The sequence below is a fragment of the Lepidochelys kempii genome, chromosome 11 (assembly GCF_965140285.1).
Source record: "Lepidochelys kempii isolate rLepKem1 chromosome 11, rLepKem1.hap1, whole genome shotgun sequence".
In the NCBI taxonomy this organism is placed as follows: domain Eukaryota; kingdom Metazoa; phylum Chordata; order Testudines; family Cheloniidae; genus Lepidochelys; species Lepidochelys kempii.
In genome coordinates, this window is record NC_136390.1 from 11,523,276 (window position 1) to 11,537,609 (window position 14,334).

Sequence of the window (14,334 nt, forward strand, 5' to 3'; positions counted from 1 at the left end):
CTAAAATACATGGATGACTACATTAGTTCTGATCATTAAGGCAACAAAAATATGTTCTTTCACAGCTAGTCCTGTAGCCTTAGGTGGCCAAGGAGGCTTCCTAGATTAATAGCTCAGTATAACTTTTTAATGTTTAACATGACTGATCTGTATATTCTTAAAAATCTTCTATTGCCTCTACCAGTTACACCACATTAGACAATCATGCTTTCAGATAAAGCTACACCTCTGCACATCTGTAACCAATGTCAACATTATACAAGTACAACATTATACTTCATGTACCTCAGGCAGAAATATATATTTCTGTGACACAAATATGCAGGATTTCACTTAGGCTTCAAAGAGGCTGACTGCGGAATAATCAGTGATAACCTCGTTTAAAGATTATTGTCCAAGAGAGGTCACTCTAAGATGTAAAAAGAAACAACCTACTAAGCAAATGCAAACAGAGGGAAAAAATCTCCTACCTGAAAGCTTGTCATCCACTAAACTACGTATTGTGGCCCCACTCACACTGGACTGAACAGTGGCAGGAACAAAACCAAGCTGTTTTCCAGAAAGCATGTCCCTTCACTGCTGTGATAAAATGGTTACAGCAGAGACTGACCGGCTTTCAGGTGACTCTAATCTGCTTGTCCACTGATCAATGAATGCCTACACTAATCAGATTATGAAGGCTACAGGCTACCCAACACAAACACTTACTCTAGAGAGACTGGTTTCAGAGTAACAGCCGTGTTAGTCTGTATTCGCAAAAAGAAAAGGAGTACTTGTGGTACCTTAGAGACTAACCAATTTATTTGAGCATAAGCTTTCGTGAGCTACAGCTCACTTCATCGGATGCATACATCATCAGTATGCATCCGATGAAGTGAGCTGTATCTCATGAAAGCTTATGCTCAAATAAATTGGTTAGTCTCTAAGGTGCCACAAGTACTCCTTTTCTTTTTTCTAGAGAGACTGTATAAATAAATATCTATGTGACTAGGATATAGAGGGTGGTATTAAGTGGGGGTGAAAAGAACAGAATTGAAGTGGGAAAATGAACCATTGGCAAGGGATAGAAATGGGGTTGAGAGCATTAATAAGAGCTGCAGCCCTCGCTGTACAGCATTTGATGAGCCAGAGAAGCAATTTTAGAAAGCAGACTCTAAACTGAAAGCAGAATGCAGACAATGAGTGTCTGCAAAATGAACTTATATGGTGGCAGACCAGGAAGATGGTGCCAAAAGAAAGTCTTAGGCCTGCATCTATGTTGCCACCATCCTCATGAGTAGATATTGCCAATGCTGAGGCCAAGTTGGTGGCAATGGAAAGTTCAGGGGAAGAGAGAGATCCAAATTATGAAAGCAGAGTACACTGCCAGTCTGGTGCTCTGGTTCTCATGTATTGCTGGACTTAAATGCAAGGTGGAAGGAAATTTCCCTAGACATCAAAGCAAACTGTTTTATCTTTGCAGTAACAAAATCATTTCATATTAATAAACAGAGATCCAGAATCTTCCCAGATTTCAAGTAGTCTACCAGTTAGACCAGTCTACACTGAAAAGAAAAGAGGTTCCCCTGCTTTTTGTTAGCGGATAGCTACAGTGCTTCAAAGGGCTTTATGATGTTAGTGTATTTGAAACACATACCAGTGGGACCCTGGTGCTAGTCATAGTCTAGGGAATTGAGTGCAGGCTACGTGTCAGCAGATTCGGACCACTGACTTGCTATAAGCCTTGTCCCAGTCACAATCTCTCTGTGCCTTGGTTTCCTGTCCATAAAATGGGGATAATAATGTTTACTCCCTCTCTGAAAGCAACTGGAGACCTATAGAGGAAGAATGATAGAAGTACTGTTATACATGATTGACAAATAGCTACCTTATATTTCAACTTCAGCATCAAAAAGTCTCTCTGGATATAAATACTATAAATTTATCTCAGGTGACCTGAATGCACAATGTGTTGTAAATATGCACTGCGCATTAAGGAGATGAGCTTTTTAGAAGTTGGGTGCACAATTATAAATGAAAATGCTTGTGTATCTAATTTTCATGCACAGTCTCCGCAGCTCAATGTGCAAATTGGGTAACTATTGCCATTTAAGTGTGTAATTGGCTGGTTTACACACAATCACAGTAATTTACACAAGCAAACTAGTCATGCAGTTGCACACACATTTTGCTCACTTTTACAAAATATCAACCCCCAGATATATACAATATAAACCAGGGATGGGGAACCTACAGCCTGCGGGCCGGATCCAGCCTGCTGCTTCTTTTCATCTGGCCAGTGGCAAGTCTCCACATTGCTGACTGGAAGCCCTGAGCCTCGGCACTCCTCCCCCGTGTCCTGCGGGGCTGAAGCTGTGAGTGCCGGCTCACCTCGCTGCGGGGAGGAAGCTCGGGTTGCCAGGCCGTTAAAAGTCCAATCGGCTCTGCGCAGCTCCCAGAAGCAACCGGCATGTTCCCGCGGCCCCCAAAAGCAGGGGTGCTGAGGGAAACTTCAAGCCACCCCAGCACTGGCTCCACAGTTCCCATTGGCTGGGAACGATAGAGCCTCCGGGCGTGGGAAGCGCATACCATGCAGAGCTGCCTGGCCGCACCTCTCCCTAGGGGCCGGACATGCCAGCTGCTTCCGGGAGCAGCGCAGAGTTAGGGCAGGCAGGGAACCTGCCTTAGCCCCAGTGCACCACTGACCGGGAGCTGCCTGAGCTAAGTGCCGCCCAGCCGGAGACTGCACCCCAAAGCCCCGCCCCAGGTGGAAACCCCCTCCTGCACCCAAACTCCCTCCTCCCGCACCCTAGCCCTGAGCCCTCTTCTGCACTCCAAATTGCTTGGCCCCAGCCCAGAGCCTCCTCCTGCACCCCAAACCTCTTATCTCTAGCCCCACCCCAGAGCCCGCACCCCTAGCTGGAGCCCTCATGCCCCCCCAGCCCAGAGCCCCCTCCTGCACCCCAAGCCCCTCATCCCTGACTCCACCCCAGAGTCCTCACCCCCCCACATGTCCCCCAACCCCCTGCCCCAGCCCTGTGCCCCTTCCCGCACCCAAACTCCCTCCCAGAGCCCACACCCTGAACCTCTTCCCGCACCCCAACTCCCTTCCCCAGCTCTGAGCCCGCTACCACATTCCAAATCGCTTGGCCCCAGCCCAGAGCCCACAACCCCAGCCAGAGCCCTCCCACCCCAACCCTTTGTCCCAGCATCTTGAACCCCTCATTTCTGGCCCCACCCCAGAGTCTAGGGGAAGTCCGGAGCCTCTGAGCCCTGCTCCCGCAGGGCTGTGTGCGGCCCGTAACTGATTTTTTCTGTGAGTCAATGGCCCCTGACAGAAAAAAGGTTCCTCGCTCCTGATATAAACCTTGCTAATCCAAATGTAGTGGAGGGAAGCACTGAAGTTTGAATAATCAAGGAATTTCCAATAAATGCAGAAGGAAATGACTTGGTTCCAGACAACTGGAAGGCTTGACTAGCCTGGTTTATACGGTTTCAGCACACATCTGGTTTTCCTCATATAATAATCATTAGCACAGAGCTCTATGCAGTACATTCCATTGGAGGAGGTCAAAGCTAGAAAAGGTTCTTATGTTGAAAAGATTTGTCAGACTTGTTTTTAAAACCATGCTGCTCATTTCTTGGAAATCAATCCCTTATCACATTTCAGCTATATAATACTGAAGTCAAAGGCAGTTAGGTTTTCAGGATTCTCCACACTGAGTCTTTCTCAATCAGAATTACTGCTTAATCTGGATTCTACTCCTGGCTCTACAATAGACTCCCCTGGGCAAGTCACTTAACCTTCCTTTATCTCAGTTTCACCCATCTGTCAGGTGGGGATAATATTTTCCTGCCTTACACGGATCGGATGATAGGAGGATTAATTACTTACTGTTTGTAAAGTGTTTTGAAATTGTTATAGGGATGGTGCAGTGGAAGTGCAGAGCATGGGCCCAATCCAACAAGGTGCTAAGAGCCTTCATTAGAATGAGTAAGAGTGAGCGTGCTCAGCCCCTCGCAGCATTGGGCCCTCTATCATATTAATAAGGCAAATCCCAGTTACAAAATAATCTGAAACTGATGATGGGGAAGAAAGGCTTTACTACAATGTCCCAAACTGGTCATTATGGGCCTGATCCAAAGCTCATTGAAGTTAATGGAAAGTCTCACATTGACTTCAGTAGGCTTTGGATCAGGCCCTTTTTAACCATAAGGGGATTTGAGATGTTAGTTTCCTGCGTTAATGCCACAATAGGAAATTACCCTGGACAGAAACAAAAGTAATAGGTCTAACAAGAGACAGACTAAGAGACCGCAGCAGGGGTCTGAAAGGACAAAGTCTAGGCTATTTTTATACCCTGTTTATTTTATGGGATGTGTAATATTCTTTCAGTTTTAAATTTGATCTGCAATCTAACAGCACATATAAGGCAGCCTTTCCTTTTATAAATTATTTGCCACTCACTTTACATGCTGCCTGCATGGGGCCTTTCTGAAGTTATTTGAAAGCCTTTGCTTTAATTCAATAATTGTTGTCTTTGAAAAATAAAACTGAAAAGAGCTTTTTGGATTTTTGGGCAAAACCAAGTTGAACTTTTAAGACACTTCACTCCAGGTATACTTCCCCAAATGACCACAGCACATGTTATTGCTCTTTCAACATATGTTTGCATCTGTAACAGGGTCGGCACCCACCTCTCGTGAGCACCCCCTTGTCGAGTGTGTCCACAGTCTTTAAATCAGTCTAATCCTGCTATGGGGCCATATCCCCAGGGCTTCCTCCCTGGAGACACTATCTTCCTTTGGCCCTCCCTGGGCTCAGTCCCTGCAGCCAGCCAGGTGCCTCTCAATCCCCTGGTCAATGCCCACACAGAGCTGTCTTCCAGGCAGCCAGGCCTGCAGTCCTTTCTTCTTCAGCAGCAACTGCCTTCTGGGCTGTTCTGCAGCTCCTTTTATATGGCCCTCCTGGGCCCTGATTGGCTGCTTCCCTTGCAGCTACTTAAAGCTGGTTGGATGACCTCTCCACTGCTCCTTTCCTGGGATGGGTGTGGCAGAACCCTGAGGCCTCCAGCAGGGGGTCTTTGGGCCTAGATCACCCCATCACAGTGTCATTTTGGTAACTGAGCCAAAATGGTGATGCAGTATGAAATTTAGTTCCACATAGATTCAGAAATTTGGCCAAGGACCAGGGAAACAGGTTACAGAAAGCAGAACTCTGTACATTGGTGTCAGATCAGTACTGGGGTATCTTCGTTTCCTCTCCAGCTTGATTTGAGCTGAATACAAATTGTTCAATGCCAACAATCATTTCAGGTTCAAAGGGAGCTTATCAAATTGCTCTTTTCTTTTCTATTACTATTCACTGGAGTGAGGGAGACTGCAGTCTAATGGTTAGAGCAAGGGCTGGTGAACAGGTTCTATTCTCAGTTCTGTCACTAACTCACTGTGCACTTTGGGTAAATCATCGGTGGCCTGAATTTCGGAGAACTGAACACCTGCAACTCCCTTTGGCCACAATACTCTGCACTTCTGAAAGCGCAGCCAATAATCTTCAGGGACTCCTCATATGTAAAAAGGAATGTTACTATTAACCCACATTGGCAAAGCACTTTGAGATTCTTGGGTGAATGGTGGTATGTAAGGATATGGTACTATTATTTACTTTGCTACCTGTAGCTGGGAATGTGAACAACTGGAGTTATAGATCAGACCTGGGGACTTAAACTGCCTGAGAGAGGAATACAAAGTGGGGAGAGATGGGTCACACACTAGGTATTATCCCAAAATGCAGTGTCTTGTCTGGAGAGGACTTATTACTTTCCACTTTTCCAGTATGTACATTAATTTTCTGCTGTAATCTTCCCATTGCAAACCAAGTATTTAGGGTGGCCACACCAGCAACACCGAGTGCTTCAGAGAACACTAACACCAACTAGTATTTGCTAGGGAGTCTTATGAAAAGATAAGAGATTTTGAAATCAGAGTTTAAAATTTGGGACTATTTTTGGCATGAAAATCCATGTTGATCTGAATCACAGAGAAAGCAAATGTAATCCAAATGGCAGCAGGGATGTCATGAGTTTTAGGGGGTGACCTAAATCTATTAAAATGTTAAATGATTTTACCGTAAGTCCCACAAACATCTAACTCTGCTCCTGTTTTCCCCCCGAGATGCTGTGCATTTCATAAACCAGGCAGAGATGGAAAGTGGGGGGAAAAAAGCCTCAGAGTGGCAGTTGCAGACAGATGCAGGTCAATGACAAAGCCTAAATGTAAGCGCCAAAATCTACAGGAGGCAGCGTGATTCCTGCATTGGCTCTTGCGTATGTTTTTATAGGGTTACTGTTCTGCAGTCTCTACAGTTTTTCTGATCCCGGAGATTAATGTGCATTTTTCCATTAACAATGCACCAGAAGGTTTTGCATTCGAATGATGAGAGTAAATGAGCTAACGCTGAAGTGAGCCTGTGCTTGTTATTCATCACAGAATAGGATTTCCCCTCTTGCTAGCCACTGTCTTCATATACTAGGATTTTTGAACCCCACTCAAGGCAACCATCTCCCTCAATATATACACAATGAATGGGACCCCCATGGTCCAAATCAACCCTCTGCCTTTGTGAATACAATGATCAGAGTTTCATATAATGAAATCTAGATGCCTGCCATGTGGGACTCGGGGGGAGGTTCTTGGGGAAACACACCACAATGTAGTGAGACCAGGGATGAGTATAAAAATATTGCTCGGGCATGTAGGAATGAAATCAGGAAGGCTAAATCACACCTGGAGTTGCAGCTAGCGAGAGATGTTAAGAGTAACAAGAAGGGTTTCTTCAGGTATGTGGGCAACAAGAAGAAAGCCAAGGAAAGTGTGGGCCCCTTACTGAATGAGGGAGGCAACCTAGTGACAGAGGATGTGGAAAAAGCTAATGTACTCAATGCTTTTTTTGCCTCTGTCTTCACGAACAAGGTCAGCTCTCAGACTACTGCCCTGGGCAGCACAGCATGGGGAGGAGGTGGCCAGCCCTCTGTGAAGAAAGAAGTGGTTCGGGACTATTTAGAAAAGCTGGACGTGCACAAGTCCATGGGGCCGGATGTGTTGCATCCGAGAGTGCTGAAGGAATTGGCGGCTGTGATTGCAGAGCCATTGGCCATTATCTTTGAAAACTCATGGCCATCGGGGGAAGTCCTGGAAGACTGGAAAAAGGCTAATGTAGTGCCAATCTTTAAAAAAGGGAACAAGGAGGATCCTGGGAACTAAAGGCCAGTCAGCCTCATCTCAGTCCCCGGAAAAATCATGGAGCAGGTCCTCAAGGAATCAATTCTGAAGCACTTAGACGAGAGGAAAGTGATCAGGAACAGTCAGCATGGATTCACCAAGGGAAAGTCATGCCTGACTAATCTAATTGCCTTCTATGATGAGACAACTGGTTCTGTGGATGAAGGGAAAGCAGTGGACGTGTTATTCCTTGACTTTAGCAAAGCTTTTGACACGGTCTCCCACAGTATTCTTGTCAGCAAGTTAAGGAAGTATGGGCTGGATGGATGCACTACAAGCTGGGTAGAAAGTTGGCTAGATTGTCGGGCTCAACGGGTAGTGATCAATGGCTCCATGTCTAGTTGGCAGCCGGTATCAAGTGGAGTGCCCCAAGGGTTGGTTCTGGGGCCAGTTTTCTTCAATATCTTCATTAATGATCTGGAGGATGGTGTGGATTGCACTCTCAGCAAGTTTGCGGATGACACTAAACTGGGAGGAGTGGTAGATACGCTGGAGGGCAGCGATAGGATACAGAGGGACCTAGACAAATTGGAGGATTGGGCCAAAAGAAATCTGATGAGGTTCAACAAGGACAAGTGCAGAGTCCTGCACTTAGGACAGAAGAATCCCATGCACCGCTACAGACTAGGGACCGAATGGCTAGGCAGCAGTTCTGCAGAGAAGGACCTGGGGGTGACAGTGGACGAGAAGCTGGATATGAGTCAACAGTGTGCCCTTGTTGCCAAGAAGGCCAATGGCATTTTGGGGTGTATAAGTAGGGGCATTGCCAGCAGATCGAGGGACATGACCGTTCCCTCTATTCGACATTGGTGAGGCCTCATCTGGAGTACTGTGTCAAGTTTTGGGCCCCACACTACAAGAAGGATGTGGAGAAACTGGAGAGAGTCCAGCGAAGGCCAACAACAATGATTAGGGGTCTGGAACACATGACTTATGAGGAGAGGCTGAGGGAACTGGGATTGTTTAGTCTACGGAAGAGAAGAATGAGGGGGGATATGATAGCTGCTTTTAACTACCTGAGAGGTGGTTCCAAAGAGGATGGATCTAGACTATTCTCAGTGATAGCAGATGACAGGACAAGGAGTAATGGTCTCAAGTTGCAGTGGGGGAGATTTAGGTTGGATAATAGGAAAAAGCTTTTTCACTAGGAGGGTGGTGAAACACTGGAATGCGTTACCTAGGGAGGTGGTGGAATCCCCTTCCTTAGAAGTTTTTAAGATCAGGCTTGACAAAGCCCTGGCTGGGATGATTTAGTTGGGGATAGGTCCTGCTCTGGGCAGGGGGTTGGACTAGATGACCTCCAGAGGTCCCTTCCAACTCTGATATTCTATGATTCTATGAGACCTTCTCTTGGGCATCATGGAGGTAAACAGAGGAGGGTTTATTGAGAGGTGGGCACCCACTCCTTGCTCTCTTTCTCTGACATGTAGTAGATTTGACTCTGAGTGAGAGGGAAGGCTGGTTCAAGTTCTTGTGCAGTGGGTTGTGGGGGAAACTCCCTGCAAGGTTCCCAGTAGGAGGGCAAGAGGTCAACATGGGACAAGCCTGATGGGGGAAGTTCTATACAGTGCACATCCATTCAGCCATGCAGTCATCCATGGCACCAGGTCAGCTGGCTGGGGATTCCTTCAGTTTGCCAGTATCCAGAGCGTTACAAGCATTGATCTCTGCAAATCGAGCACGCCCAGTTTCCAGGAACAGTAGATTACCCTATTCACTCATCATCACTGTCCTCTCCCACTCCTTTCACCTCACCCAGACTCCCTTGAGTTAGAGAGCCACTGCTCCCAGGTAGCCAGAAATTCCCATCTGAGAGCAATTTAAAGTTAATGTTTCCATCTGGGAGTCAAGCATGCAGCCAAACTCCCAGCCCCGCTGGCTCAAGATGTGAGGGGTTGTACTATGGCATCACACATGCTACTGCAATTTTGGCCCCAGGCAACGAGGTTCTCAAAACACTGCACTTTAGGGGAATGACGTGGCAGTACATATGAACACTACTATGCTATCCTCTGTTCCATACCTTACCCTGCCTGATAGTTATTGATACTGCACTCATCTTGCTTCCATCACAGACACTACTGTCCTGTAGTTATATGTCCCCTCCAAGCCAGGCATTCACAAAGCCTTAGCAGCATTATTCCTTGCACCACAGCTGCTTGTTACATAAAATTGCTCTGAGTGAGGTCACAGCATTTCTACTCATGCCTACTCCCTGCATATTATTTTATGCTTCAGAATCTTAATGCCTTAACAAGATCAGCCACATAGCTTTGATGCAGCTGCACACACATTTGTAAAGGGAAGAAGACAGTCAGCACACTAAAGCTTTATATATCCTATGGGATGCACACATGGACACGTCAGCATGGAAGCCAAGAGAGAAGAAAAAGAATCAAGGCAAATCCTTGCAGGTCGGGGAGCATTTCTACTGCAATAGCTGAGTATTTATCTTTGAAACATTCACCTTTGACGGTGACTTGAGCACTGCAGGATGCCCGTCCTGTGCTGTTTTCTGCCAGACAGGTATAAACACCATCATCTTCTGGTAAGGCATCTTGTACAGTCAACTTTGCAACCCCATCTTCGAAGATGGAATGGGCATACTGAATTGGTTCATCTGCAGGCATGAAGAAAGAGAACATTTCTTAACACATCACATTCAGCAGGCCATAAATTCCATAAACATTGCTCAGTTTTAATGCACATTATAATTGTAATGGCTGTAGACATGTTACAAACAAGAGCCAAATTCTGCTCTCTGATGCCCATGTGCTGCTCTCTTCTGATTACAAGAGAAACATTCCACATGGATCCAAAGGCAGAATGTGGCCTTTCCTGCAGTATCATTATAGCTATGTGTGGCAATCCTTACCCAGACAACTCTCCCACTGACTTCCTGCTGTCCTTACTCAAGAAAATGCTGAAGGATTTGGCCCTGTATCTTTGAATAGATTCACAGTCAGGTTGGTAAGTAACAGTCAACTATTGTTTGTCCAAACAACTGTGTATACTTTCTACCAGTCTGAAATTAGATGGTGGAATTGCCGTGTGAACGTAGATTGTAAACTCTTTGGGGCAGACCCCATCTGTTAGTTCTGTGTTTGTACAGAACCTAGCACAATGGGGTCCTGGTCCATGAATGGGACTCCTAGGTGCTACACCACAAATAATAAAAGAATAATGTACTGAGCACTTTAGTACTAGCAAGATGTCAATAAATGGAAGGCATTCCAAGATGGCAAAAATGATGAAGACTGGAGGGACTGACTTAGGAAGAAAAAGTAAGAGAACTACATCTAAGTATGAATGGTTTGGTTGCTGACAACTATAGCCTGATCTGTATTAGAAACCTTGACTGTTCCTGAATGTGATTTTCACCAAGCGGTTCCCCTAAGGAGGTCCTGAAAATGGTTTAAGTGCTAGTATGGATCAGATAATACTGCTTTAATATTGTTTCAGAAAGTTCCACCAAGTCTCAGTCAGACTTTCTGAAATGTTACTGAAATCTATTTTCCCTGGTCTTAATTAGTTTCCAATATTGGTTCATCAATGATACAGTTTCCTAGTTTAAATAAGGTTTAAGACTGCCTGATAGCTGTGTATAAACACCAAGTTGAGGAAGGATTTAGGGTCATCCTTGGGGATATATCTAAGAGAAAATGAGGTGGAACTGAGCAAAAGGAATAGTAGGCTGAACTGGACAAACAATTCAATCAGCTGCGGGGGGGATCTCCAAGGGAAAAGACAGAAATATCATTGTCTGAGTCATTTAACGTTAGTTGGGACAAAGCACGGGAGTTTATAGACACCAACCATGAACTGGATGATCTGGTAGGTTTTTACCATCTCTGTTGGTGCTCTCAGTCTTAGAAAGACGACAATTTGCTTTCATACTCCATTTGCGCCTGAAGCTTGACGTTTTGCTGTGTAATACTTACAGTGTTTTACAATACCAAGGTGGATGATCTCAATCTATTATTTGTCCACTAAATCACCACCTTGTAAAATGAGTAACTTTCTATCCCTTTAAAAGTTTGGGGTGAGCATTTAAACCACATTTTTGGGAGTCAGCAATACATTTGCAGGACTAAACCTCCTAAACCACTTCATAAAACATTCACTTCCCAAATTATACATGTTTTTATTGCTATTTCCTTTATCTTCTCTTCTACGCTTTACATACTGCGGTGGCTCCAATCCCACAATTGCAATAATCCAGTTAATTCCAAATAATTATTTGCAGGACTGAGGCCCAAGATACCAAGCTGTTTGGGGGCAGGGAGCATCTTCCTAGGCTGTGTCTGTGCATCACCTACCAGAATGGGGATCCTGGTTAAGACTCTTGGCACTACAGTAATAAAAATAAGAACTCCAGTATCAGAGGGGTGCATGCTTAAATGCATTCAGTATGTAATCTGGTTTACTGAGAACAAGATGGCATCATTTCTTCAGGCATGAATAAGCAAGAGAGCCATGCAAATGTTCTCTGTGAAAAAACAGTGTCATTTCTTTTGCCATATTAACGAATCAAAATTTGTTGGCACTTCAATGTTCCTCTTTGGGTATTAAGAAAACTTTGACTTACTTTGTTTGCAGAACTACTTGCCATTTCATGAAACCACGGACACAGAACCAAAAAAAACAAAACAAAAAAACAAAACAAAACACCACATCTGCCCAGTGGAACAACCAACAGTCAGAGTCTACCTTATGCCCCTTTGTCTAGATTTACACCTAATAAAAACAATTTTCCCAGTAGGGAAATGTTCTCTTCTCCAAGGGCATAACATTCAAATCTCCATGACAGTTTGGCAGCAAGAACAATAACAAAAATTACTTTACTGATGGCAATTTATACCAGAAGAAAGGAATTTTTCCTCCTATTTATTAAAAGCTGTCCTAAAATAAAACACAAGTTGGAGGATTATTTTGCTAAAAGGTTAAGGTAATATTCATTCTTTTTTAAACCCATCAAAATGAGATTCAGCCTGGGAAAATGAGTGAACAATCTGAAAAGCATATTCAGCAAGAAGGAGATGTTTGGAACAATGAGATGTTAGCCATACCACTGCACGTTAGACAGAAGCTAGCAATGAAATATGGGAAGGAAAAGAGGCTAAAGCAGTGATACCCAGACCACAGTGATTCAGGAGCCAAATTAGCAATCAACATTACCCAAAAGAGCCACAATAGTGTGAATTCAATGTTTCATTTACTATTGATATATAGTAAATTCATTTATAAATAGTGTATGAAACAATGAATTCAAAATACGGTGGCTTTTTTGGGTAACAATCGCTAACCACTGAGGTCTGAGTATCACTGTTTTATACATGTTTTATTCTCACAGCAAAATGACTCATCAAATATAATTATTTTTTCAACTACAATTGGATAATAACACAGTAAAAGCATTTGATTGGTTAATAACTTAGATTGATTAATAACTGAATCACAGTATTTTATAATATGAGCTGCAGGAGACCCATTAAAGAGCCACTTGCAGCCCGTGAGCCTCAGTCTGAGTATCACGGGGCTAAAGCAATTCTGAGCTACATACACAAATATGACAGAGAGCTGTTCCAGTGAGATCACTCCTAGAACACTGTGGTATAGTTCCATGTACCTCAATTCTGGGAAATTGATATTAAATTGATGGGAATTTGGAGAAGAGCAATTAAAATCATTAAAGGGCAGGATGGTACTGACTTATAAGAGATTAACAGACTCGCGTAAAGCACTTGGTTATGAGCTCTCCAAGTAACCATCTATAAGGAGATGGAGAACGTAAACAGCAAAGAGAATGAGAAGTGGCTCAGGTGGCAAAAGGGAGCATTACTAGGAATAACAGGATAGGACAATTTTAGGGTGAAGAGCAGGAAAACTTTGTTAAGTTTAGGAAGAGGAAGAGTCTCCAAAGGGAATTAGCAGATACTTCAGATCATTCAGAACTAGATTGGATAAAATACCAGAAAATGTACTGTAGACAACAATGCTTCATGGGAGCAGTATGAGATGAAAAAGGATACTGTGAAGATATTCAGCTGCACCTATTTGTGCAAAATGAATATGGGCCTTCTCCATACAGGCACTGAGAGGTAGTTACAGATGGGATAGGTTATAGCATGTATTCATCTACCCGGCTAGCTGATCTTTAGTGGAAGTCTACTTGAGCTGTGGCTTGGAGAAAATATTAAGCTTCACATAATTTCAGCTGACAAAAAGGCACGGCGTGCTGGATGGTCACTGAAATATATGCATGGGGCACTGTTGCATAAACCACTTAGGATATGTCTACACTGCAATTAGACGCCCACAGCTGGCCCAGGCCCGCTGACTCAGGCTTGAGCTAAGGGGCTGTTTAATTGTGGCATAGACGCTCAGGCTGCTCCTCAAGCTCAGGTCCCTCCCCCTTTGCAGGGTCCCAGAGCTTGGGCTCCAGTCCAAGCCTGACCGGCTACACCCGGGGTTCTCAACCTTTTCCTCCATGGTCTGCCTGTGCCACAACAACTAGTTTTCTGCACATAAAAGCCAGGACCGGAATTAGGGGATAGCAAGCAGGGCAATTGCCTGGGGCCCCATACAATAGGACTTCAGCTTTCTGCCCTGGATCCCACCAAGATTAACACTGGCACTGCTTGGCAGACCCCCTGAAACCTGCTCACGGCCCCTCAGGAGTCCCCAGACCCCTGGTTGAGAACCACTTGTCTACACTGCAATTAAACAGTGCTTTAGCCCGAGCCCAAGTCAGCTGGCACAGGGCAGCCACAGGTTTTTAATTGCAGTGTAGACATACCTTTAGAGTAATTTAGCTCTAAGGTGCTGTTGTTGTCAGCAACTCCCCAGTGACCATGTGAAGTCTGTAACGTGATTGACTGGATACAGAAAACAAAGTTTGTACTGTTCACTGCTGCTCTATTTAGGTTTGATGAGCATGAGAGGGAGATATTGCTGCATATGGAACTCTCTCTTTCTCTATGCTTATATTTTTCCTTCGTACAACCATGTGCTCAAGGTTTCTAATGGTTTCTCTCTACACAGAGAGGTTGTTAGTTTCTCTTTCCACTATTT

At 44.5% G+C, this 14,334-nt stretch overlaps 1 protein-coding gene and 1 long non-coding RNA gene across 5 annotated transcripts in view; one reads left to right on the plus strand and one right to left on the minus strand.

Annotated features, from left to right (window-relative positions):
- The window catches only part of MYLK (myosin light chain kinase), a 324,445-nt gene that overhangs the window by 126,826 nt on the left and 183,285 nt on the right, over positions 1-14,334 (minus strand). For all 4 annotated transcript variants that reach the window (XM_073305128.1, XM_073305130.1, XM_073305127.2 and 1 more), the window contains one exon: positions 9,728-9,880. In XM_073305128.1, the coding sequence (XP_073161229.1) occupies positions 9,728-9,880 (153 nt within the window). The remainder of the gene's footprint in view (positions 1-9,727; positions 9,881-14,334) is intronic.
- Positions 1-14,334, plus strand: part of LOC144930966 (uncharacterized) — a 62,164-nt gene that overhangs the window by 25,964 nt on the left and 21,866 nt on the right. The window lies entirely within an intron of this gene.